The sequence below is a fragment of the Gopherus flavomarginatus genome, chromosome 14 (assembly GCF_025201925.1).
Source record: "Gopherus flavomarginatus isolate rGopFla2 chromosome 14, rGopFla2.mat.asm, whole genome shotgun sequence".
NCBI classification, from domain to species: Eukaryota; Metazoa; Chordata; order Testudines; family Testudinidae; genus Gopherus; species Gopherus flavomarginatus.
In genome coordinates this window covers 11,453,705-11,481,513 of record NC_066630.1, presented here as the reverse complement: position 1 = coordinate 11,481,513, position 27,809 = coordinate 11,453,705, and the positions used below count along the sequence as shown (strand labels likewise).

Here is a 27,809-nt window from a genome sequence, read left to right as displayed (position 1 = left end):
ATTCTCTGGCCTGAAGCCAGTGCAGTAGGGATACTGGCAGCTGACAGGTGGTACTGGAGAGTGTGTTTTTGCTAGTGCTGTGACATCATGTGGAAGGAAAAAAGAAAAGAATCGAATGTGTCTTTAAAAATCAATTTAAACTAAACTGGACCTCAAACAGTAAAATTTCTTAATCCTAACCATATGCTTATTGTTTGGTGTAATGCAGTGTAAGGTTGTTTGTGTATCCTAACAGTACAGTTCAATAACTTAAGATGTTTAGATTCCCCCTTGCCTCAAGTTTAACCTTAAATCTGAATTGTGTGGATTTATATTGCTTAGTTTGGGGAAACCTACAATAACCATGTAATGTATTTTAACAAATTACTAATATGTACTCTTGCCCTTTACTACATCTCAACATAATTTTAAGCTATGAATGGATAAAAATATGTGGGACTGGTTTTATATCTAACCTGGAAAAGCATTGGACACTTTTGTTTTATACCTTTTAAGAAACAGACCTCAGTTTCTGATAATGGGTGTTGCACTGTAGTTGTAATCTTTTTAACTCTAATGAATTATTTTCTATTTCCAAATGGATGTCTTTCCTTCAGGATTCTATTGATGCTGCACTAAATAGATTGATTTAAAACTGTGCATGTTCAGAGATAAACACACAGATTCAAATTGCTTGGAAAGTCCTGCATTTAATCTGTGTTCTTTTTCCCATAGTTGCCCATTAAAATGGGTAAATACCAGCTTTCCCCTTTCTAATCACTATCTCCTTTTGATGCTCAGTTCCTTCAATGATTTGATACACCCTATCAGATAAGTAATTGTGATGCCTAAAATATGCCTAAAACTGAAGCATCACTGAAAGACGCAGGTAGAAGTAGCAGGCTGCTTATATTCTTTTATTATTCATTGACGGCCATAAGTGTGCTCGGAGTGGCACAAGCATAACTGAAGACACAGTCGCTGCCCAAGAATGGACAAAGGTTTCTTGGAATTTATTACTGACAAGTATCATGGTCAGCAGTTTTTCAGCATGTTTTTTTTAATCATGCCATCAATTTTATGCATGGAAGAAAATGTAATTGTGCAAACAAATCAACATTATGCATGTGCAAAATGAATTAAATTGGACATTTTTGTAGTCTAAAGGGTAGTTAAGGAGCTAATAGTAGATATGTCCAGAAAGGAATAGGAGATAACTGTTAAACAGGTATTTAATTTTGGCGGGGGGAAGTGAAAATAAGCTGAGGGAAGTGGTACAGTGCACGTAAACATGCCGACTTTTCATCTCAGGGGACCAATAAAAATTGTTGCACTAACCCATTTAATTTTGTCTTTGTCTGTACCAGTACTGTTAACTTTCGCTTTATACATTTAGAGACCTGAATTGAGTTTGGTGTCAGATGCAAATCAGTTAGTTTCAGTTTAGTGTCAGTCACCAGAGACCACATTTTCAAAAATAAATGTGCTAAGTTCACATACACTGATGTATGTGCACAAATTTCAGTGCAAACACTGCATCCATAGAGAAATCTGACTTTGGGAGAGCTGACAAATATAAAAGGGCACACACAATGTTGCAAATGTGGCCCTCAATATTCAGGATGACCACACAATTTAGTACAATTTCTTTGTGAGACAGTTTCAGAGATGAAGTAGCTGGGGTTCCTATAGTTCAGGTAATAAGAGAACTGTCACTATCAGAACATACATACACACAGAATAGAGTGTTCAATGTGTAAAGAGTGCAGCAAAAGCTACTTTAGCTTTTTTCAGTGGGAGACAGCTGAGGAGGATGATAATATGGTCTCATTTTAGAAATGCAGTTTCAATGGTAACACACATTCTTTACTGATCCTAAGCCTCATATATTCCCAGAGTTAGCCATACTCAGAAAACACAGTTGTACATTATTACAGTTAAGATTCCTTCACAGGGAAAACATGAGTGTCTGCAAATGGGATTGCTATTAACATACCCAATGGGCCAGCAAAGTTCCTCTACATATACAGCCAGATTTGCTTGTGAGCATTCTTTGACAAATGAGGACATTTAGCTGTGATACATAAATGGAATATCAAACAGTATATGCAGGTAGGCCACATCAGCAGTCAGCCAGGGTCTATTGAGGATCTGATGGGACTGCAGGTGTAGAAAGGGGATTGGAGAGGTTTCTAAAAATGAGAATATGTTTGATCTGCTTGGCAAAATTTCTGTTTAGCCTGCTTAGAAATGCAATATCAGTTTATATTCACAATAGGGAACTGATTCTCATTTCTACTAAGGTCCCGGTAAACAGCCTCTGGCAGTGTAAAGGCACCTTAGTGTAACTGAGGATCAGGCCCTAAATGTTTTTCATGTCTGAATTGTTTTTCTTTCTAACAGCTAATGGTATCTCCTCTTTTTCTATTAGGTTGAGAGGATTGTTGACAAAAGGAAGAACAAAAAGGGCAAATGGGAATATCTTATCAGATGGAAAGGCTATGGAAGCAATGAGGACACTTGGGAACCTGAGCATCACCTATTGCATTGTGAGGAATTTATTGATGAGTTCAACGGACTACGTGTCACTAGAGAAAAGCGAGCAAAACATGGGAAACAGACCAGTGCGCCAAAATTTTTACGGGAAAGCCGAGGGTCGTCTGTTGAGAAAATATCACACAGACCTTCTGAATCTGGGAAGGCCAAAGGGTCAACACATAAAAGAAAGCGAATTAACCCATCTCTTCAAAAACAGAAACGAGGGTACACAGCAAAGCCGGCACCTGCTGGTGACAGGGCCGCTAAAACTGTGACTTACCGAACTACGCCTAGTGGTTTACAGATCATGCCATTGAAAAAGCCTCACAATGGCCTACAGAACGGAGATGCTGGTCACGAGAAAGATTCTAGACATTTTGGGAATGGCTCACAACAGCAAAACATGGATGTAAATGGCCACGAAGGAGAACATGATTTGCCCAGCATGTTGGAAGTTAATAATGATGTGCCTGTTGTGAATGGAATCGGTATGTGATTTAAACAGCAACAGTCCTTTCTGTTGGGTTTTAATTATGGCAATTGATAACAAAGAGCCCAATTCATGGAAAAGTTATTGTCATACTGCATGAGTAATAAGCACATGAAAAAGTCCAGACTCTGCACACAATTTTCCATCAATCCACTTCTTCACCTCCCTCCCTTTTCCTGATGAGTCATGTGAGGCAATGTGGACTGTGTCACTCACCTCTCTGGTGTGTTTTATTTACAGGTATTTGTGGGGGAGGGATGCCGAGGAATGGTGTGGGGGTGACAGTTGAGGTATATACAACTCTGAAATTCTGGCTATACCTCTTACCAATTTACTAATTGCTTCTCAATTCCACAAGTACCGGCCCAGCACTCCAGAAAAGGCAGGATCTTGGAAACTATCTTAGTATTAATTTGTTGCCTAAACTTTGTGATAAATGTGCCTGAATAATTTTACGGTACTTATTACTGCCACTAGTAACGTTTGTGAGGTAATTATTCAGGATTGCCATTCCAGATGAGCCCAGAAGTCAGTATCTCTTGACAGTGACTTGATTCATAGGAAGGTGCAAGGCAAACACTTCATTGAAAGGTACAAGGAATCCTGTAGTAGACAATTTATAATAACCTGCCCAGAGGGAACGTTTATTCCTTTCCCCAGTAGTTAGTGGTTGGCTTATGCCCTGGAGAATGGAGTTTATACCCCTTATAAAAAATCCTGTTTAACATAATCGTTAAATTGGGTTAATTGTGTGTTGTGTATTTCATTTGATCGATTTCTCCCTTTCAATGTCACTGAATATCCACTTGGTCCTATATTCTGTGAAAAGGTAAATAGGGCAACCAATTTATCATGCATCGCCTCAGTCAGCCAAGGAGTGCCAGGTCTTTTCAATCTCTCCCCCTATAGCAGTCTTTCCATGTTTCTAATTATTTTCATTGGCCTTCTGTGGCCCCTTCTGTTTCTGCTGTATATTTTTGGAGACAGTGTGAGCAGAACTGAACACAGTATTCCAGGTGAGGCTGTACTGCTGACTGATATAATAGCACTACACTGTTTTCAGTATTGTTTTCTATTCCTTTCCTTTTACTGCCTAACATTTTGTTTGGTTTTTTTGACTGCTGCTGCACAGCAAGCAGAGGTTTTCATTGAGGTGTTCACAATGATCCACCAATCTTTTTTCCCGAGTGATTACAGTTAATTTAGAATCCAGCAATGTGTATGAGTAGTTCAAATTCCTTCCATTGTGCATTTCATCTGCTATCATGTTGCCAATTCACATATCTTTGTTAGGACTCTCTCTCTCTGTCTCTCTCTAGTTCTTCACAATCTCTTCTAGTCTCCACTAACCAAATTTTGTTCACTGAAGATGTTTCTATCACTTCACTTCCTTTTCAGATCATTTACACCTCTACCCCGATATAACGCTGTCCTTGGGAGCCAAAAACATCTTACCGCGTTATAGGTGAAACGGCATTGTATTGAACTTGCTTTCATCCACTGGAGTGTGCAGCCTCGCTCCCCCGGAGCCCTGCTTTACCACGTTATAGCCATTTGTGTTATATCAGGTCACGTTATATCGGGGTAGAGGTGTCTATGTATATCAAACCAACCAGTCTTACTACAGGTCCTTAGGGCAGCCCACTGTTAATCATTTGCCATGATGGAACAAATGGTTTCTTTTCCACTCATTATTTTTATTAGCCAATTTCTAGTCCATGATAGTATTAGTTTCCTTAATAGCCTCTTGTGAATGACTGTCAAGGCTTTCTGAAATTTCACATAAACCATATTATATTACCCAGTTTTCCATTATCCACTACATTGTGGACACACATTCAAAGAACTCTAGTAGGTTAGAGAGGTGCAGTATTCTTTTACATAGCCATACTGGGTTGCCTCATCATGGCCATCAAGGTGTTTTTAATTCCTTAATTTCCATTTTGGTATTGTTTCAGTGACATGAGAGTATTCAGTATATTTCTTTGCTAATCCCATAACCTTGATTATTATAGTTACCCCAGCAGTTGCCACACTACACAACCATTGCTGTTATTTGGGTATTGCATAAGAAGTTCACACCTGGATTTTGGGAATTTAAAGCCTCACAAGTGAAACTCACCGAAATGTCCATTAACTTGAACCCTTTCAAGTGCGCCCACAGGCATTAATGCACCAATGTTCACATTAGCCAGTGAAGGCCTGAGGCTGAAAATAAGGCATCTATGTTCCAATCTGAGCATCCAAATGTCCTGTCCGGTCCAGAGAAAGCTCATCTTTAAGCATATGAGTAATCCCAAAGGCTTCAGTCAGGCAACTCTCATGCTTAAAGCTGAGAGCCTGGGCTTCTGTGCTTTGCTGGGTTTGGGTGAAGGAGTCTGTTTGAAAATTAAGCTTCAGCTGTGTTATGTGTATAACATTTGTTTTTTTCTTTTTTGTAGTTATAGGTTTTAATGAGTGAAGGTTTCTAATGCCTACTGCTCCTAATCCATTTTCATTTTCCAGTACACAATATATTTATTCAGAATGCAGTGGTTTTTACACATACCTTTCTTTTATATTTTAAGATCATTTTGTTAAAAGGGGAAAATAAAACGAGAACTCAAGGGGCAAATAAACTTTCATTTGTCCTCACTGGGAAAAAAAAAGGGTATCTCCCATTCCTTGTTGGAATAATACTCTTGACAAGTCTGTCCTGAAAAAAAAGCCCTTCCTCACCCTGAGCTCCCAGGTGTGCAGACACTTACGGATACGGCTTATGGCATAACAGCAGATGGCCCGAACTATCTGAGAACATTTCTTTATAATGATTTTTACATTGTCTCTCCCCAACTCATAGCTCAGTGGTTTGAGCATTGGCCTGCTAAACCCAGGGTTGTGAGTTCAGTCCTCAAGGGGGCCACTCAGGGATCTGGGGCAAAATCAGTACTTGGTCCTACTAGTGAAGGCAGGGGGCTGGACTTGATGACCTTTCAAGGTCCCTTCCAGTTCTATGAGATAGGTATATCTCCATCACTTCTATTCTTGTGCTTTACACTCTTGTCTTGCTCCCTTCACTCCATTCTGTTCTTCCTGCAACCAGAAGCAAAGTGAAGCTGAATTTTGATCTCTACATTTTGAGCTTAGATGCATCTCCTCCAAAAGTTCTGTCTACCAGCACTCCTGAGCTGATGATTCCATCCAGTCTCACTTTGCAGTGGCTAACATGCACAATGGAGGAGAGAAAAAGGGGACAAACTATGCAGCTAAAATAAGAGGGGAAGGGATAGAAAACAGGGGAGAGGAGGAGCAGGCAAGACTGATTAAAAGTAATGCTTTTTAAAGTTTTTTTGCTATAGGCTTTTGAAATTTCTTCCATTCCTTGTCAGGAAGAAATTAGAGAGTGTGACAGAAACCACAGGTAAATCAAAGAAATCTGCATTGCTATTCATATCCAGCCGAGACTAATATGTTCTCCCCTCAGTTTGCACACTTACAGGAAGGCTTATTAGCAGTAATACAGATGCCAGTTGTGATGAGGGCATATGTCCACTTAGTACTGGACTGACATCACCAACTCCTTTTACATAGGACAGCAGCTAAGTCTTCAGTCATCCCCAATCTTGGTTATAGTCCAACCCATAGCCTAGAAGTGAAAGGCCCCATATCCCATCCCCCTGAACCAAAAGTGTCTTTCATACTATAGCAATAATGAATAATTGAATTAACCTGATAATTAAATTTATGCCATAAGCTGAGTAACCCTATAATTAAATAACCTGTATTTTGTCTATAAAATACCACACATACTAATGGTGCTGTAGGAATAAAATATGTTCGGGGACTGAGATTCAATGGCTCCCTAAAGTGGCCTCCACTAATGCATGCCCCGCTTTGTACACATACACTTGGATGGGCTATCACCTGCACACCCCACAGATACAATTTTCACCAACAGACCCATAGTGTACTTGTAGATATGTGTATGTGGACATGCACACACATACCTGCATGCACATTACTGGAGGTTTGGACCACTGTCCAGCCATGTCAGACTCAGCAGAGCAGCTGGGATAGTCACAGACACAGCTTTTGCCTCTGCATCCCATGGACTTGCTTTCTTCTCAGGATCTGCCGGATTGGGAGACTACAGCTTTTGCCCACCATCTGCACTCTCCCTCCTTGAGGAGATAATTGCCTGGAAAAAATACTGCCTCTTTCATAGACTTCTCTGCCGAAGGGAAGAATCCAGCCCCAACCTTGAAAGCCCAGAACAAGTAGCGCTTACCATCTTCTCCTGTTATCTTTTAAGGGAATCAGCAGCTGGTGATAAAAGCTTCAAGCACCTCATAATGTACATTAATATCTATATCTTTAAAATTCTAATGTTCAACCCACCTTTAAATACATTTACCAAAATAAAACAAATTTCCATTCTGCATTCCTCCGCTTACTCTTAATTTTCCTTAATCACAAGTTTACTGTATTTTATTAGTTCTGTTACCTAGAATGGCAGAACAGAACCATGTAACAACTGACTCTATGAATACTTATATCTGCCTCCATTAGGGTAAAAGCTTTTTGCCTGGTGGACATTAGAGAACATAGATCAAAATGACCTGAGCCGCACTTGTTCTGTCCACTAGGGGGCTGCACTTGCCATATACACTAGCTAGTCCATTTCAACACGCAGCATTGTAATTCCCATGAAATAGCCACCTCTTCTCAGCTCTTCCCTGTCAGTAAGTGTAAGGGTGTGCTGCAGATTAATGTACGCTGCTCTCTTGTTTCCTTTGCATCTTGCCATAAACTCGGAACACCTGTTGTTTTGATGTTGCCGAGGAGATGCGTGCTGTTAGCCTTGCAGGTCTGGACTCTTGCATTGTGAATGACTGTAATAGGCCAGGCCATGAGGAAAAACAAACACTAGGTAAACTCTGTAACAGCTGTTCAAAAACTTTCTGTAGCTTGAAGCAGTATTCTGATGACATTTGTTGTCTTCTGTTATCCCATTTCTATCTGCTTCTTTCATGATACTGCAATTAAGAGTGATTGTTGTGTCAAATTCCTTGACAGCATCAAATTTTTCCTTTAAATAGTCTTCTTCCTGCCCTGCTCTAGTTCTGCACACCATCTGCTGAAGAATGCCTGCTTGTTATGTATCACTAACCTCTGTATCTTTCCACTATGAAAACCTTCATAGTGTCATGGTGTCCTTAATTTAAATACTCTTTATCAATCCAGTTTCCTGCTTTCTTTTTATTCCCCTTGTTCTGTTCATTATAGGAAACAGTAAAATGCAACCAAAAATACTCACTTTCTCAGTGTTGTTGTAGCCAAGTTGATCCCAGGATATTAGAGAGACAAGGTGGGTGAGGTAATATCTTTACTTGGACTAACTTCTGTTGGTGAGAAAGACAAGCTTTGGAGCTTTCAGGGCTCTTTTTCAGGTCTGGGAAACATACTCAAAGTGTCACAGCTAAACACAAGGTGGAACAGATTGTTTAGCATAAGTAGTTAACACATTTTAAGGAACCATTCAAGGTAAAGTGGCCTGTTAACACCCTTCCCATTGTGGGTGGAGAGGGGGAGGAAGGAAGGTGAGGGAGGCAGCTGGGGGTGGAGGGTTATGTGGGTGAAACCAGACAAATCACTATGCTCTCGAATGAACTCACAGGAAAAATTATAACAATAAAAACACATCACCTGTGGGTGAGCACTTTTTACAAAGTGATCTGACCTATCAGTCCTCATCCTTAAGGGAAACCTGCACAACAACACTTTCCAATGGACTGAATAGACACGTTGCAGTAATAAGCCATAAATACAATAATAATCCCAAACCCCTTAACTCCCACTGCCTTTTTCCTCTTTTCTTCGCCCACCTATAACTGGAGGGGTGTTAACATGCCTCTTCACCTTGAATGGCCCTTTGACATAAGAACGGCCATAGTGGATCAGACCAAAGGTCCATCCAGCCCACTATCCTGTCTACCAACAGTGACCAAAGCCAGGTGTCCCAGAGGGAGTGAACCTAACAGGTAATGATCAAGTGATCTCTCTCCTGCCATCCATCTCCACCCTCCAACAAACAGAGGCTAGGGACACCATTCCTTACCCATCCTGGCTAATAGCCATTAATGGACTTAACCTCCATTAAATTTATCTATTTCTCTTTTAAACCCTGTTATAGTCCTAGCCTTCACTGCCTCCTCAGGCAAGGAGCTCCACAGGTTGACTGTGCGCTGTGTGAAGAGGAACGTCCTTTTCTTTGTTTTAAACCTGCTGCCCGTTAATTTCATTTGGTGGCTCCTAGTTCTTATAGGAACAAGTAAATAACTTTTCCTTATTCACTTTCTCCATACCACTCATGATTTTATATACCTCCATCATATCCCGCCTTAGTCTCCTCTTTTCCAAGCTGAAAATTCCTAGCCTCTTTAATTTCTCCTCATATGGGACCCGTTCCAAACCCCTAATCATTTTAGTTGCCCTTCTCTGAATTTTTCTAATGCCAGTATATCTTTTTGAGATGAGACCACATCTGTATGCAGTATTCAAGATGTGGGCATACCATGGATTTATAAGGGCAATAAGATATTCTCCATCTTATTCTCTATCCCTTTTTGAATGATTCCCAACATCCTGTTTGCTTTTTTGATTGCCACTGCACACTGCGTGGACGTCTTCAGAGAACTATCCACAAAGACTCCAAGATCTCTTTCCTGATCAGTTGTAGCTAAATTAGCCCCCATCATATAGTATGTGTAGTTGGGGTTATTTTTTCCAATGTGCATTACTTTACATTTATCCACATTAAATTTCATTTGCCAATTATTTGCCATTCATGTGTGTTAACTGCTTATACTAAACAATCTGTTCCACCTTACTTAGCTGTGACACTCTGGTCCAATAAGAGATATTACCTCACCCACCTTGTCTTACTTTCTCAGTTCAGTCTGGATAGAAATGTGTTGATTTAAGGAACCCTGCAGATGCGTAATTGATTACATGGCTCTAAAACTATTACCAAAAAACACTCCTGAGAGTTTAATGCAACAGAACTGTCTCTGGGACATTCATACTTTCATTTTCTCTTCTGGAACATTCTTGCAATAAGTGAGTAACAAACTTGGTTAAAGTATGGGAGACTCATCATTAGGTCCCTACCAAATTCATGGTCCATTTTGGTCAATTTCACGGTCATAGGATTTTTAAAATGTCATGATTTCAGCTATTTAAATCTGAAATTTTAGTGTTGCAATTGTAGAGGTCCTGACCCAAAGGAGTTGTGGGGAGTTCACAAAGTTATTGTAGGGGCTAGGGGGTTGCAGTACTGCTACCCTTACTTCTGCACTGTTGCTGGCGGTGGTGCTGCCTTCACAGCTGGAGAGCGGTGGCTGCTGGCTGGGAACCCAGCTCCAGCTCTGAAGGCAGAGCAGCTGCCAGCAGCAGCACAGAAGTAAGGGTGGCATGGTATGGTACTGCCACTCTTACTTCTGCGTTGCTGCCTGCAGCTCTGAGCCCTTAGTCAGCATCCACCACTGTCCAGCCTCCCAGCTCTGAAGGCAGCAGTGCAGAAGTAAAGGGTCACATGGGATGGTATTGCCACCCTTATGTCTGTGCTGCTGCTGGTGGGGCGCTGCCTTCGGAGCTGGGCACCTGGCCAAGAGCCACTGCTCTCCGGCTGCCAAGCTCTGAAGGCAGCGCAGAAGTAAGGGTGGCAAATTGTGATTCTCCCCGCCCCCCCATAACGTTGTGACCCCCCTGCAGCTCCTTTTTGGGTCAGGACCCCCAATTTGGGCAACGCTGGTCTCCCCCATGAAATCTGTATAGTATAGGGTAAAAGCACACAAAAGATCAGATTTCACTGGAGGAGAACAGATTTCACAGTCTGTGACACGTTTTTCATGAATTTGGTAGGGCCCTACTCATCAATTCTTAGCTAACAGGGTAGCTAGAGAGACAGTGTGATCTAGTGCATAGGGCACTTGACTGGGTTCTGTTCCTGGCTCAGCACTGAACTGCTGTATGACCTTAAGTGTGTCACGTCTGTTTCCTTTCCCACCCTTTGTTTCATCTTTTTAGACAGTATGACTATCGGGACGAGTTTTGTACAGCACTTAGCATAATGTGGCCCTGAAGTCAGCTGGGATCTCTAGACTAATATAAATTTTGTTCCTTTGATGACTTTTACCAGCTCTTCTTCCCAATCTTTACATGGCTCTTACTCACACCTTCACAAGTTTTATTGCAGATTATTTATAACCCGATATTTAATTTATAGACCTAGGTAAATTAAGGAAACATTGTCTCATGCTCTCTTTCACATATAAACTGACAGCACCAAAAAGCTGAACTAAAATTTTCATCTCTGTGCTTAGGCTGGGAAACCAAGTTCAGAGGTAGCTAAAGCTTCCTGTGTTTCTTTGTGACATCTCTAATTTATTTCACATACATTATTCATTGTTTAGGGGATGGTTAGCTGTACTCCATGCCACAGTCATTTTTCATCTTGACATATTAAGGTGTTAACTGTTACCCTACCATGTACTAACCAGGTGAAAAAGTTAGGCACATTTTGGTTTAGGCTGAATGTTCAGGAGGAAGACGCATTATTTAATTATAGCTGCAAACGTTGATATTCACTGTCTTGGCCCATCTCAAAGTAGATAACTAAATTATGTTTAGGTTCCAACAACTAGAGATGAGAGTCTGCGTTCCATGCTGGAATACTGATATTGACAGACAGGCAACATTGTTCAGAATTTTGATACAGAATTGCACTATCATGAGACTATCAGACATTCCTCCCATAGATAATCCATGGATAGTTATTGGTATTTGTATCAGTTTTAGGTTTCATACAAAAACGACCAGACCTATTTTAGTTGCATTGGTGTAAATCTTTGCATGAAACCTAAAATTATAGGCAAAGTGTATGTCAGTTGACAGGATTTTAACCAACAGAAGGTCTACATGCAGTCTTCAGTGTCATTTGAGGAAAACATAAATTAGAAAACATAGGTGCCATTGTAGATTGCATGTAGACCTTCTGTTGGTTAAAATCCTGTCAGCTGACATACACTTTGCTTATAATAATTGCTGTGAGGTTAACAGTTTCTTTTGTCATATCTTTAACTTCCCCACTTGGCGCACTGTTTGAACAAAATGAGATGCAACAAATGATGATGATAAACTGATTGACGAGAGGCTTTTTGTTTTGATAGATTTCCCTTAAGAATTAAGCCCCCACCCTTCCCTTACCATCTGTACTTAGAACAGCTGTTGCTTATTCCTTAATAGTATGCAGATTACCAATGCAGTTAGCCCAAGGCTGCTTCCATCTCATGTCCATTCTTGCATCTAATTTCCTAAGTTATTTAGACTTTATTGCAAAATCTCCCTCTCCAGCAGGCTTGCAGATGGACCAAACAACATAGTGAGCACGAAGCAGAGCAAATAGTGCATAAATGTGGTATTGGAATCTTTGTTCCCTCCGCACCCACCCCCCCAAAAAAAGAAAGAGAATTATTCACAAGTCCAATTATTCATTCACATGAATGTTTGTACAAGAAATTTTGTTTGTTTATAAGAATGTTTGTGAAAAGTGAAATTGATGAATACCTAAGTATAAGTTTGCTTAAAGGTTCATACCAGAAGTTGTTCACGGATTTAAAGGCCAGAAGGAACAACTATGACTGTCATGTCTGACTTCTTTCCTAACAAGACCACCTATTCAAGTAGCCATCTTGAAATTTCTTTGCTTTCCCATTAGGGTTGCCAACTTTCTACTCACATAAAACCGAATACCCTTGTCCCACCTCATGCCCTGCACCTTCTGAGGCCCCGCCCCTGCTCACTCCATTCCCCCTTCCTCTCTCGCTCACTCTCCCCACCATCACTCACTCATTTTCACTGGGCTGGCTCAGGGGGTTGGGGTGCAGGAGAGGGTAAGTGCTCGAGCTGGGCTCTGGGGTGGGGCCATGGATGAGGGGGTTGGGGTGCAGGTGGGGGCTCCAAGTTGGGGGGTGGAGCCAAGGGGTTTGGAGTATGGGAGGGGGCTCTGGGCTGGGTGTGTGGGTTCCAGAGTGGGACCAGAAGTGAGCAGTTCAAAGTGTGGAGGGGGACTCTGGGCTAGGGCAGGGGTTTGGGGTACAGGGCTCTGGTGTGGGGCTGAGGATGATGGATTTGGGGTGCAGGAGGGGGCTCTGGGCTAGGGCTGAGGGGTTTGGAGTGTGGGAGGAGGATCAGGGCTGGGGCACAGGAGGGAGTCACTGTGCAGGCTCTGGGCTGTGCTTACCTCAAGCAGCTCCCAGAAGCAGCGGCATGTCCCCCCTCCGGCTCCTACACAGAGACACTGTCAGGTGGCTCTGCGTGCTGCCCCATCTGCAGGCGCTGCCACCGCAGCTCCCATTGGCCAGGAACTACGGCCAATGGGAGCTGCAGAACTGGCACTTGTGGTGGGGCAGCATGTGGAGCCCCCTGGCTGCCCCTACACATAGGAGCCAGAGGGGGGACATGCCACTGCTTCCGGGAGCCATAGCAGGCAGGGAGCCTGCCTTAGCCCCTCTGCGTCGCTGACCAGACTTTTAACAGCCCAGTCAGCGGTGCTGACTGGAGCCACCAGAGTCCCTTTTTGACCAGGCATTCCAGTTGAAAACCGGACAGCTGGGGACCCTATTTCCCATCTATTGTTTGTAAAAAAGCTACAGTCCTCTAGTCAGGCACAAGAAACAGTACCATGCATCCTAGATGACATATACTGTTAGTGAACAGAAAATAGATGAAGACCTAGATAAAGGAAGTTGGTTGCAAACAATGACAGGCTGAAATGCCTTCACAAAGTATTTGTGAACAATTCTGAATGTTGTACAAATCTGTAAAAGCCAGTCAGTCACCAGTGCTGCAGACACTTCTACACTGCTTATCGTTAAGCACATTAATACTCCCACTGCCTTCCATGGAACTCCTCCTGAGTCTAAAGTTAAGCACATATGTGTTTGCAAGATTGAGACCTCAGTTTGCAAATAATTCATGAACAGAAAAAAAAGGAATAAGCTACCAGACAAGTCATTGTGCTCTAGTAATGAGTCACTATAAACAAGGAAGAAGCCAAAAGTGTACAATTTATAATTTTTAAAATTTCAAGCATTAAATGACATGTGTTGTTGGCTTGGGATTTTTACATTTGAAAATAATTCTTGTCAAAAAAAAAAAAAAACCAAACCCTAAAGGCTTCAAATATTCTTTCTAAACTAAGGAACTAATTTAAATTTAATGTTTCAATTAATAAACTGTTATTTAATTGAATATATCTGCTAGAGCTCTACTAGAGAGTGTTTATAATTTAACTGTAAAAAGAGTTTTATTGAATCCCTGAAAAAATAAAATTAACAAATATGTATATATTAAATCAGGCAAGACTTTATCAGCTGAATACTATTAGACATTTAATATAGTTTAGTACTAAATATAATAATTGCAGAGTATAAAGAGATATTTTACAGGACGTGAACATTTGCAGAGTCCAGGGTTTAGTGATGGCTAGTTATGTAGTTGAATTAGCTACTCAGACATCAAGTAATGGAAATACTAAGACTATCAAAGGAAGATGGCTGGCTCCTATTAGGGAATCTTTCATTATAAATTCATCATTACAGTCATCAGTAACAATGCGTTTTTAATTGGACAAAGAAGATCTAAGCTACAAAATTTACATCCATGTCCTAATTTCCATCCCTCCTCCTCAAAAAAACCCTTTAGCTTTTTAATACCAAAACCAGGAGGTTGGTTTACTTTGCTGTAGAAGTAAGAACAAAATTAAATACAGATTCAGGTTTGGATGCAGACTGTACTCCTCTTTTTCCTTCCTGGACATTTGGAGTATTTTGGGACCATCTCCCCCTCTTGTTTTTTTTTTTTTTTAAAATGGCCAATATATCAAGTAAATTAAGCAACTTTAACTTCTGCTTTTGTACAGTCTATATAAGAACTTAAGAATGGTCTGATCCAGTATGGCCAATGGTTCACTAGCCCAATATCCTGTCTTCCGACAGTGGCCAGTGCCAGATGCTTCAGAGGGAGTGCACAGAACAGGGAAATGTATCAAGTCATCTATCCCGTCATCCAGTCTCAATTTCTAGCAGTCAGAGGTTTAGGGACACTCTGACCGTCTTGACTAATAGCCATTGATGGACCTGTCCACCATGAACTTATCTAATTATTTTATTCACCCATCATTTTTAATGGTAATGACATTTAAAATATCTGTAACTGCAAAAAGGAGACTTACAGAAAGCATGTGTTTAGGATATTTTTATGACTCCATAACACAGCCTTTGGCCTACTTGTCTATTGTTACTAATGACAACATATTTCCTGAATATCCCATAGGAATTATAAATATGAACAAAGCAGGAGTTACAATTTGCTGCAAGCAGAACGCAGGATAAACTGTATGTTTCTCAGTAAGATGCTGTTTTGTTGTGGTGCTTTTGTTTTTAAAGAGGAAGCATGTATTTCTTGTCATTGATTTGGTGTTTTCCTATCAATATGTGTTCTGCAAAATGGCATCAGCATTAATACCTTTTTTGCAGTTTTATGTTAAAAGTACAGGTGATTAAAAAGTCAGTATTTACCTCTGTTACTACACAGTGGTATATGAGATACCACAGTTGTGTCCTAGTCCCCCTTTTGTGGGGAGGGGACTTTTATTAATGCAAAGTTACAAGAAGACATTAACCTACTTCGTTATATATTATTACTTATTAAGGATCAGCTTAATATTCAAAGAACCTGGCTAATGATTTCGGCTTCCTAGTTGGAGAGCCCTCATTCTCATAGTATGCTAAAAAGGGTGACCAAATTTTTAAAATGGCTATCCTCTTTTTGGCACTTCTCTTGGGTATATACGTGGTGTAATATGTCCTCTAATATGAGGACAGTATGTATTTTACTATTCCACAATTCCATTGAAGGAGAAGTAATATTTTCCCAATAATGTGCAATACAAGGTCTTGCTGCTAACAGTAAAAAAAAGTTAATTTGTCATCCTGTTTAAAATGTAGATCCTTTACTGGAGCATTAGGTAAGCAGATCAGGGGACCTCAAGGAAGCCAGCATTTTGTCATGAGATGACTGTTTCCTCCCAAAACTGTCTAATTCTTGGACACAAACTTCACATTTACAAATATGTTTGCCTTTCCCTGAAGCCTCTCCAATGGAGCACCTTGTATCGAGTTGTATCCTAATTTGAGCATAATCTCAGATACCACAGTGCGATAACAGTGGGTAAAATACTACCTTTAATGGTGACTGCTGGAATTCTAAGGAAGAGGAGTGTGATAGTGGAGTCAGCTTAGCTGTAAATGTTTGATATGAACTGCTCTATCTTGCTCTGAGTCCCTATAGAGATGTACAATTGAGGATCCTGTTCCTACATTAAAGTTGCCAAATGGAGTTGGCAATGGCTTTAGTTCTGTAAACAAGGAACAAATTGTATCTTAGGAAGAGATGATATGGACTAAGTCAATCATGCCGAGCTTTTCCAAAGAAAATTGAATTAGAATTTTCCCATGAACTTGAGGGTTACCCCAAATTCCCATAAAAGAGCAGGGTACAGCTGCTCTTATTTTCTACTACAGGCATATCTGTTGAGACCACCAGTTCCAAAATGCAATGATTGATCTAAATTGGAGTGGTCTTCTGCTCAGATCATGATAGAGCATTTCATGCTGGGATACACAGGCTGAACCGCTGTAGTAAAAATGAACAGTCAGAGGACACACTAGAATTCGTGGGCCACATTTGGTTGCTGGACACATTTTTGCCCACCCTTGGAATAGGATGATCTAGACATCAAGTGAAAGTCAAGTTAATGATACACTACACTGTTTTCTTTGGAGGGATAGATATGATAACATGTATCCATTTTGGTTGTTTGCATTTGAAAGGTTCCTCTCTGGCCAACGGAGGCCTGAATCTGCACAGCACTGTGAAAAGGAAACTGGATGGGGAGAAAGATTATGTCTTTGATAAGAGACTAAGGTACAGCGTGCGTCAAAATGAAAGTAACTGTCGCTTCAGGGACATTGTGGTCCGGAAAGAAGATGGTTTCACACACATTCTGCTCTCCAGCCAGACTTCAGATAACAATGCACTGACCCCAGAGGTAAGCATGTAGCCATAAAAGCAAAAGGAAGCCATCTTAATAGATGGGAATGTGGTTAACCTGAAAATTAAAGGCAACTCTTAATCTGTATTTTTAGAGGGTGGGGTACCCTATTGAATATCTTTTTAAAATTTATGGAGCTCAAATATTCCATCTTTCCATGCTTGGAATTTTATCCAGATGGATCCAATTGTTATATGCAATGGAAAATATTTTTTCAAATAATCTCTCCCAAAAGAAAAGATATGATCATGAATCTCTTCCTGCAGTTTTAAGAAATAGTTGTTCAAATATAAAAATTACTACCCTTAGTGGAAATCTGGCACAATATGTTTGATTAGTACTGCAATGATTTATACACAAATCAGGATCTTATCTCAGGATAAAAATTCAAAAAATTAAAAAAGTCATTCTAATCCTTCACTGCTTTTATTTAATTGTCCATTTGACATTTGGCATTGTATTCTTTACAAACTGAGGCCCCAACCCTGCACTCAAATGCACAGGGATTCAGTGTCTCTGTATAAGTGATGTTATTGATTTCCATTGAATCAGTCATTCTACATCTAGGATTTAGGATTGTTTTGTCTTGTTTATCATGACTTCTATTAAGTAACAAATGTGTCATTTTGAAATTAATTTCCAATAATTGAACACAGCTAAAAGCATTGCCAAGCACATTAGGCCTTAAATTTTATCTTCCCCCACCCCCTAAATAGTTAGGATCCAGTGGGAAATGTACTCTGTCTTTCATATTGGGGACACATACACAGAGACGTTAATACTGTTGGTACCATACAAAACTAGACACTTACCATCCACAGTTTTTGTAATATTTATAAGTAAGGACCTACCAAATTCATGGCCCATTTTGGTCAATTTCATGGTCATAGGATTTTAAAAATCATAAGTTTCAGGATTTCAGCTATTTTAATCTGAAATTTCACGGTGTTGTAATTTTTGACCCAAAAAGGAGTTGCAGTATTGCTATACGTAAGCCTGTGCTGCTGCTTCACAGCTGAGCAGTTGGAGAGCGGTGGCTGCAGGCCGGGAGCCCAGCTCTGAAGGCGGAGCCCCTGCCAGCAGCAGCGCAGATCTAAGGATGGTATGGTACGGTATTGCCACCCTTACTTCTGCACTGCTTCTTGCAAAGCTGGGCTCTCAGTCAGCAGCTGCCACTGTCCAGCTGCCCAGCTCTGAAGGCAGCAGCACAGAAGAAAGGGTGGCATGGGATGGTATTGCCACCCTTACTGCTGTGCTGCTGCTGGCGGGGCGCAACCTTCAGATCCGGGCACCCGGCCAACAGCCGCCACTCTCCAGCCACCATGCTGCAACCCCCCTAAAATAACCTGTGACCCCTCTGCAACTTCCTTTTGGGTCAGGACCCCCAATTTGAGAAACGCTGGTCTCACCCATGAAATCTGTATAGCATAGCATAAAAGCACACAAAAGATCAGATTTCACAGATGTCTTCTGAAAGTGGCCAATGCCAGATGCTTCTGAGAGAATGAACAAAACAGGGCAATTATCAGGTGATCCATCCCATGATGTCCAGTCCCAGCATCTGGCAGTCAGAGGCTTAGGGACATCCCGAGCATGGGGTTGTGTCCCTGACCATCTTGGCTAATAGCTATTAATAGACCTATCCCTCCATGAACTTTGTTTTTTAACCCAGTTATAGTTTCTCATGGCCATGAATTTGGTAGGGCCCAAATGATAAGGAATACTATAGTAAAGGTAAATCCTATCAAGCACCAAACACACTATACTTATAAAAATTACATTAAATCCATCATTCCTATAGAATCCATTACTTCGTTATGAGGCAAACAACTTTATGTATAAGTATGAGACTGCTGTACTATAAATGACTGCTGACTGAGGCAAACCAAAGACTTGCCATGTTAACTTTAGACAGACATAGCTTTGTGTTGCTGGCCCTGAGAGCTCATCCCCCAGATCACCAAGAGGAGTTCAAGTTCATTGAGCAGTGTGGCTAGAGCCCAAAATTCTCCAGAGAAGCCATACCTGGCCTACTCCTTTGAATCTTTTCTGTAACCCAGCAGCCCACCTCTGTGCACGAACCACACAAACAGTTATGGTGGGCTCCTTCTCTCAGATCCGCAGCATTGACAGTATTCCCGGTGCTGGGCTGAAGTCATTGCTGAAGCTGGAAACGTGGAAATAAATAGCCTTTTTCTTTCTAAAGCTGCATTAATATCTAAGGTCTGCATGGTCGGGGCTTAGTAACAGGGTATCTAGCTTTTCACATCTAGCTTGCGTGTTTAAAAGCCACAATTTCGGCAAAGAGACCAAGGGCCATGCAGTATGGAGCAAATCTCTGGTCCCTGGTGTGTGGTTCCCCTAGGCGGCTTGAGACAATATTCTGTGGGTGAACACAGAGCTTCAGTCCCCAGGGATGTCAGTTTGACACCTTTTACCAGAGCTAACCACACACATGCAGAACACTTATAGACAGTGGAGAAGAGGATTTGGTTTTGTTAAAAGTTACTATAATCATTTCAGACTCTATTAGAAACATAGGAAAAAATGTTTGCTCAAATCTGCTCAGAGCAGGTCTAGCTGACGTGGAAGTTAAAACTTGAGCTGGAGCTGCCATGATTGCTACCATCAGTGGAGTAAGTAGACAAGGCAGCAAGGCTTGTGCAGCCCAGAATCATCAAACTATACATTACACAAAGGCCCACTCTCTCCTTAGCTTCTCTGCTTTCCATTGTGATTCCTCCTGACCCAGCCACAGCTGGATTTCCTCTGGGCTTTAGCTGTTTTGTTAAACTAGTGATTTACTCTGTTTATCCCCACTTAAAGATGTCTAAAAACCCAAAGGTTATATTATAGAGTTTTCTGCACGTGTCAAAGCAGAGCCAAGCAAACATTTGCCTGACAAAAGATTAACCTCAACTATGGTATGCAATTCAAGTTATTATCACTAGGCTTGTTGATATCACGAGTAAAGGGAGATAAGCTAACACTAAATGGAACTTCATAATTCATGCTAGTAACTACATCACAGTTGAAGTTCATGCAGTTGGTTTTAGCATAAAACATGCTTATGTTCCTTTCTTTTAGGATCTGCATTGATTGTAATTGGCTCAGTGCCATTGTGGTTTTCGAAAAAAGATTCAGATTACTAATGGAATTATTTCCTTTTATCTTTAACTAGACATTGCTCATTTTGAAAAATTATAATTTTGCTTTGGTATTTTATTTCATTTTTTAAAGAGAGTCATGCAAATTTTCAACATAAATTCTACCAATGGGTTATTTAACTTCACAGGTCACTTGCTAATTTTGAAGATTTGATTCAAACTTTTTTGAAAGTCTATTACCTAAATATATAGAAAACCTCTGTTATTGTTTTTTAAACTCAACAGCTTTTGGTAATCCAAAATCTGTTTCAAACCCAGGAACATGGTTAATTCATTGTTTTCATTCTTCCTAGTTAGGGTAAAAATACTTCTGGGGATTAATAATTTACTGAGTTAAAAAGCAGAAGAGTAAATGAGAAAATAAATTCTAGATTGTTGATGGCTTTAGTAAAGCTTGACCGAACTACTCCATATGCATTATGAGTCAAAACTGAAAGTGGAGGTACACACATGAAATACCAATATTCATTCTTCTAGACATGAAAAAAATGCAGTGCTTGTAGTGTTATAGATATATGTCACATCACTGGTTTACTTGCACTCTTCTTCTCATGAAATATGGCAGGTTCAAGCTGACAGCTATCTGTATTATTATTCTCCTAGCAGACAGATTGCTTCTCATGGCGACTTCAATCACAAGTATTGCCCTATCATTCCAGTAGGATTTATCATCCCCATATAATTTATCAGATATCCTTGTACTGGAAAGGACTCTGTGCTTACAGGAGTGCCGATTGTATCAATAAATAATAGAATTACATGTATAATTAACAAGGCTGTCCAAAGTAATCACTGCAGAATAGTTATAAAAATGCTACCAAGGGTTGCTCATTGTAACATTTTTAGAGAATGTTTCTCTTTTTATATTTATATATGCAAATGGACCGTTAGCGTTTCAAATAAATACATGAAATTTAATTTTTTAAACCTAGTACTTCTATTGATTTATACAGGTTATGTGTAGGCGAGTTTAGGGATAAATTCCCGATTCACTGAGACTTTCTGAATATAAGCAAAGTTCAGAGAGAAGTCTTTGAAAACACCCATTTGTAAGAAGGGGAGGGGGGAGGAGAAATAACTCAACTAAGTTCTTAGAAAGATAGTGGTCTATTTTTTTTAGCAGTTTACGTACTTTTTATATCAGTTTATAAAAGGGAAATCTTGCCAGACAAACCTGATTGCTAATTTTGTAGTCCTATTTAAAAAAAAAAATCAATCTAGAGAAAGCAGTAGTTTTAATATATTTGGATTTCAGCAAAGCAGTAGATGCAGGACCGAGCCTCAGCTGGCCTAAATTGGTGATTTGGCTGATTTACACCAGCTGAGGATCTGGTCATGTGAATTTTTGTTTATAACGTTAAATCATTAATTCAAATAGGACTTGGGTAGGAATAATCTCCTGTCAAATGAAAACTGGTTGAAGGGTCATAAAAGAAAATTAAATGATAAACAGCAATGTATTGAGTTGGGGAAGATATCTACTGGGATCCTGCAGGAATCAGTGCTGGATCTGGTCTGGAAGACAAAATAAACTACATTTTAATGAATTTCACAAATTATATTAAGTGGCAGGAAGGTGAAAATACCAGAGAAGCCAATACCAAACAGGCCAGAGAAATAGTACATGGGACCCTACAGAGAGTCTGGAAACAGACAGAATATATTATATGGAGTTCAGTAGGGAGTTCTGCTTAAAAAAAACAATGACATGAACTGGACCAAAATGATATTCATTTTGGAACATTGCTAGCAAATACGTAGTTCTGTAGTCCGAGAAGTAGATTTTGTGCTCGTCCTGTATGATTATCAATAAGTATGCTACGTCTATTTATGTATGTTTGTTTTCCTACAGATGTTTAATCTAAAACACAGATATTCAATGAGATGTGTGGGAAACTATAATGCCAAAAGAGGCTTAAAAGAGTCTGATAGCGAACTGCAAGCTAGAGACAAATGTGCACCATGGAATAGTAGAAAGGCCAATAGCATTTTAGGCTGCACAGGCATCATATCACAGAACCAGGGAATTCTGGTAATCCAAGTATACTCTGTTCAGCTTCTGAGCACATCTTTGCTAAAGTAGTACTGACAAATTTAGAGAGGAGCAACAAAAATTATCAGGAGTCTGGAAGGGCTAACCTTCGATAGGCTTTCTGGGGTTTTTTTTCCTTTCTAATTTTGGGTGTTTATATTAATATGAATTATGTCCCATCTGTAGGGGAGAAAATAAGTTCTCATTTATATTTTTAAAATGTTTTCCCTGAATGTCAGAAATTTGGCCTCCTCTGATTCACCTTGATCCCAGGGATCAGTTCCCAGGGACAGACTTTTAAAGTCCTTCGGCTCCCTCTGCAAACAAACAAACAAACAAACTTCAGCACTAGGGAGGGGGGATGAGAAAAATTGAGATGGGGAGGAGTGTTGTGTACATTTAATAAAACCTTTTCTCAAATTGCTGCTTCTGTGTGGTTTTACACATCAAAACAGATATTTGTTCTGAGGTCCAGGAGGTGGTGGGAGGCAGACCAGTTGAGAGTCTCTGGGTAAAAAGATAAAAAGGGTAAAAAATAGGGTGACATCACGGTAGGGGTCTACTGTAGACCACCAAATAAGGAAGGGGAGCTGGATAAGGCATTTCTAGAACAAATAACAGAAATATCCAAAACACAGGACCTGGTAGTAATGGGGGACTTGAACTGTCCAGACATCTGTTGGAAAAGTAATTTGGCAAAACACAAAATTTCCATTAAGTTCTTGGAATGTGTAGGGGACAACTTTTTGTCCCAGAAAGTGGAGGAAGTAACCTGAGGGACAACCATCTTAGACCTGATTCTGACCAACATGGTGGAATTGGAAGTGAATCTGAAGGTGGAAGACATTTTGGGTGATTTCATGATTTTAAGGAAAGGAAGGAGTGAGAGCAACAGAATAAGGATAATGGAATTCAACAAACTTGTAGAACTGGTAGGTAAGGTCCCATGGGAAGAAAATCTAAGGAAAAAAGGAGTTCAGGAGAACTGTTAGTTTCTCAAGTAAACAATATTAAAGGAACAATTGCAAACTATCCTGATGTGAAGGAAAGATAGGAAACATAGTAGGAGGCCAATATGGCTCTATCAGGAGCTTTTTAATGACCTGAAAAATCAAAATGAAATCCTACAAAAAGTGGAAATGAGGACGAATTGCTTAGGAGGCGTATAAAAGAATAGCACAATCATGTAGGAATAAAGTAAGAATGACTAAGGCATACCTAGCAAGGGACGTAAAAGGCAATAAGAAGAGGTACTTTAAACACATTAGGAGCAAGAGAATGACTAAGGAAAATGTAGATCCTCTGCTTATCGGGAGAAAGAGCTAATAACTGATTACATCAAAAAAGCGGAGGTGTTTAATGCCTATTTTGCTTCAGTCTTCACCAGGGAAAGTTAAATGGTAACCAGATACTCAACACATTTAATATTAAACAACAAGGGGGAAAGAATGCAAGCCAAAATAGGGAAAGATCAGGTTAAAGAATACTTAAGTAAATTAGATGTATTCAGTTTGGCAGGACCAGATGAAATTCATTATAGGGTACTTAAGGAACTAGCTGAAGCAATCTCAGAACCATTAGTAATTATCTTTGAGAACTTCTGGAGGACGGGTCAGGTCCCCAAAGACTGGAGAAGGGCAAATATAGTATCTTTGAAAGGGGAGGAAAAAGAGTTCCCAGGAAATTATAGACCGGTCAGCCTAATTTCAACACCTGGAAAGATAGTGGAGTAAATTATTAAACAGTCAGTTGGCAAGCAGCTGGATGATAATAGGGTTATAAAGGAATAACTAGCATATATTTATCATGAACAAATCTTGCCAAACCAACCTAATTTCCTTCTTTGACAGAGTTACTGACCTAGTGGACACGGGAAAGCAGCAGATGTGTTATACCCTGATTTTAGTAAGGCTTTTCACACAGTCCCACATGACATTCACATAATGAAACTAGGGAAACATGGTCTAAAATGAAATTACTATAAGGCAGCTGCACAAATGGGGTAAAAGACCTTACTCAAAAAGTAGTTATCAATGATTCGCTGTCAAACTCTCAGGTGAAATTTGGGGGGTCACCCAGGGGTCAGTTCTGGGGCTGGTACTATTCAGTATTTTCATTAACAACTTGAATAATGGAGTGGAGAGTATGCTTATAAAATCTGCAGATGACACCATGCTGGGAGGGGTTGCAAGTAGTTTGGAGGACAGGCTTAGAATTCAAAGTGACCTTGACAAACTGGAGAATTGGTCTGAATACAACAAGATGTGAAATTCACTAAATCCAAGAGCAAAGTACTTCGCTTAGGAAGGAAAGATCTGCACAACTACAAAATGGGGAATAAACTGGCTAGGCACTAGTACTGCTGGAAAGGATCTGGGGGTTGTAATGAAACACAAGTTGAATGAGTCAGCAATGTGATGCAGCTGCAAAGAGGGCTAATATTCTACAGTGTAGAAACAGGAGATCGTATGTAAGACTCAGGAGGTAACTATCCTACTCTGCTTGGCACTGGTGAGGCCTCAGCTGCAGTACGGTGTCCAGTTCTGGGCACTACACTTTAGGAGAGATGTGAACAAATTGGAGAGGGTCCAGAGGAGAGCAACAAAAATGATTAAAGGTCTAGAAAACCTGACCTATGAGGAAAGGTTAAAAAAACTGAGCATGTTTAGACTTGAGAAAAGAAGACTGATGGGGGGACCTGATAACAGTCTTCAGATGTTAAGGGCTGCTTTGAAGGGGACTGTGATCAACTGTTCACTGAAGGTCAGACAAGAAGTAATGGGCTTAATCTGTAGCAAGGTGATTTAGCTCAGATATTAGGGAAAATTTTCTAACTCTAAGGGTAATTAAGCTCCCAAAGAAGGCTGTGGAATCCCCATCTCTGGAGGTTTTTAAAGCAGCTTGGACAAACACCTGTCAGGGACCGTCTAGGTTTAACTGGTCCTGCCACCGCGCAGGGGCTGGACTTGACTTTTCAAAGTCCCTTCAAGCCCTTCATTTCTATGATTTGATCCATTTAAACCTAAGTCCAGAAATGTTATTGTGGGAAAATGAAGAGATCCAGATATACATGTGGGCTAAGAGCAAAACAAGTATTTGAAGGATGATAACATCAAGGAAGAGAGAAATTGTAGATGTGCATATAAACATATGGGGATGGGAACATTGCAGTCGAATATCAGGAGGAACTAACTGACAGGAGAGTCATATTCTATCATCATATTTGAAGCAAAGCCCCCCATTATGATCAACAGGAAGTTTTGCTTCTAATTTGGCCACACAAAATATTGCCCAAACATGTTGAATACAGTATAGAATCTGCCAAGGAAATAGTGGAAGTCCCAGTGTTAGGGAGACATAAAACATTAGAAAAACAGAGTGATGAGAGCAATCTTATAATAGCAGGGAGTTGGACTAGTCAATCCAATAGATCTCTGCCTTACACAGTTCTGTATCTTCTGAAATAAATGTTTAGCTTTGATCAGGTCTAAAATCACATGCAAAACTTTGAGTAAGATTGTTCTCACTTCACAGCTACAACAAAATTTGCATATGCTGTTCTACCCAGCTGCATTTTTGCATGAGTGTGGGTTAATATTCTCAAAAGGACTGAGGCTGTGCCTCCATGATTTGGGTTAAGTTGCCCTCACAAAATCAGTGCTGCCATTTTTGTACATGAATTCTAGCTACAGAGCTGAGAGAACTTCTGCCTATAACTACCTGATTTTCACACACAGTCAGGATTGTAAACACTCGAATGTGCACCTACAAAAGAGTTTTTATCTTCTGAAAACTTACCCTTCCATTTCTCATGTGCAAGTTTTATACATGCTAGAATTCAGATCTTTGTGTTTGCACATGCAAATCAGGTAGATACCACGCTACATGATTTGCTCAAGCAAATGCAAGCTTGTTCCCATAAATCAGTGTTTCCCAAACTTGGGACGCCGCTTGTGTAGGGAAAGCAGTACGGGCTGAGGGATGTACTGGCCACCACTTCAAGCAGCTCCCATTGGCCTGGAGCAGCAAACCGCGGCCAGTGGGAGCCACGATTGGCTGGACCTGTGGATGCGGCAGGTAAACAAACCGGCACGGCCTGCCAGGGGCTTTCCCTATACAAGCGGCATCACAAGCTTGGGAAACACTGCCATAAATCATAGAATTTGTGTGTGCAAAGCCTGTCCAGGAAGAATGGCATGCATAAAATTGCACCTGTACATTTAGTGACATTTTTTAAAACTGATTTGGATTAGTACATATCTGTACAGCACTTCAGAGATGTAAAGCACTTTGCAAGCATTAAGTAGTGAAAAGTAGTAGTTGCCACCTGAAGGTCTTATTTCTCTACATCTGTAACTCATCAAGCCAAATTTTGCGGTCTTTGAAAATTTCCCTGTACATCAAATCTTTCAGCATAAATGAGCGCAAAGTTTGGCCCATCATGCTTTAGGTCTTGAATTGAGAAGGCACTTAAATATGTACAAAAGTTTAAGCAAATGCATAGTCTTGCTAAATGAAATCCTAGTCCCACTGGAGTCGATAAGAAAACTCCCATTGATTTAAATCGGCAGGATTTCACACATAAAAGTCAACAAGAGTAGTCAGTCAACAGGGCTACTCACATGCTTAAAGTTACATATGCGTGTACATGCCTTGCTCAGTCAGGGCCGGAATGAAAACTACCTGCAGAAATGTATGAAATATTATTCCCCTTCTTAAAATGATTAGAAAAAATGTTGTGCTTGCAATAATAATAGTCTCTTATTTCAACACCAGTACATCAAGGTCTTAAAGATTTTGACTAGTGTTTATGAATAATTTGATCTAATAGTAAATCAAGCGGTAAATTAGTCACCTTTCTACTGGCTTTTATTACGATTTGCATTTGTAGACTTTAAAAATGTCACTGACCATAGTACTATAAACAATAAATTAGCCATAAGTCTGTGCATTTAAAGTTGTATTGTTCCACCTGACTGATACAGACTGCTCTAACTGAACTGGTGGAAGAACCGAAGGCCAGGGTTTATATATTTCACTCAAACACAGAGCTTACCCGGCTATTGCTGTGGTAACAACTTTGATGGTACAATGATGTATATCCGTTTATTTTTTAAAAAGTCATAGGAGCAAAACAAGAGCCAAGAAACAAGAAATCTGTTAAATATCAATAGAATAACAATATCTGATAAATATCAATAGGTAACCAGAATTTACCCCAAAGGATAAGCGAAGAAATGCCACCTTGTCAAAAGTGGATCTGAATTACTGCATGTGCGCAAAGCACTTCAAAGATGTAAGGGCTTTGTAAACACTATTATAATTCAAAGTACTTAAGTTACAATGGCCAAAATATACATCTCTAACAACAAGTACAATTTTATAAAGCAAGAGAAATTATCTTGCAAAGGCATGCATGTCGAATTGTTTACTTTTCTTTATCCACAG

General features: G+C 40.1%; 1 protein-coding gene across 1 annotated transcript in view; it reads left to right on the top strand.

Annotated features, from left to right (window-relative positions):
* CDYL2 (chromodomain Y like 2) overlaps positions 1–27,809 on the top strand; it is an 80,296-nt gene that overhangs the window by 37,726 nt on the left and 14,761 nt on the right. Inside the window, exons 2-3 of the mRNA XM_050922870.1 lie at positions 2,411–3,005; positions 16,942–17,159. Coding sequence (XP_050778827.1) covers positions 2,411–3,005; positions 16,942–17,159 — 813 coding nt within the window. The remainder of the gene's footprint in view (positions 1–2,410; positions 3,006–16,941; positions 17,160–27,809) is intronic.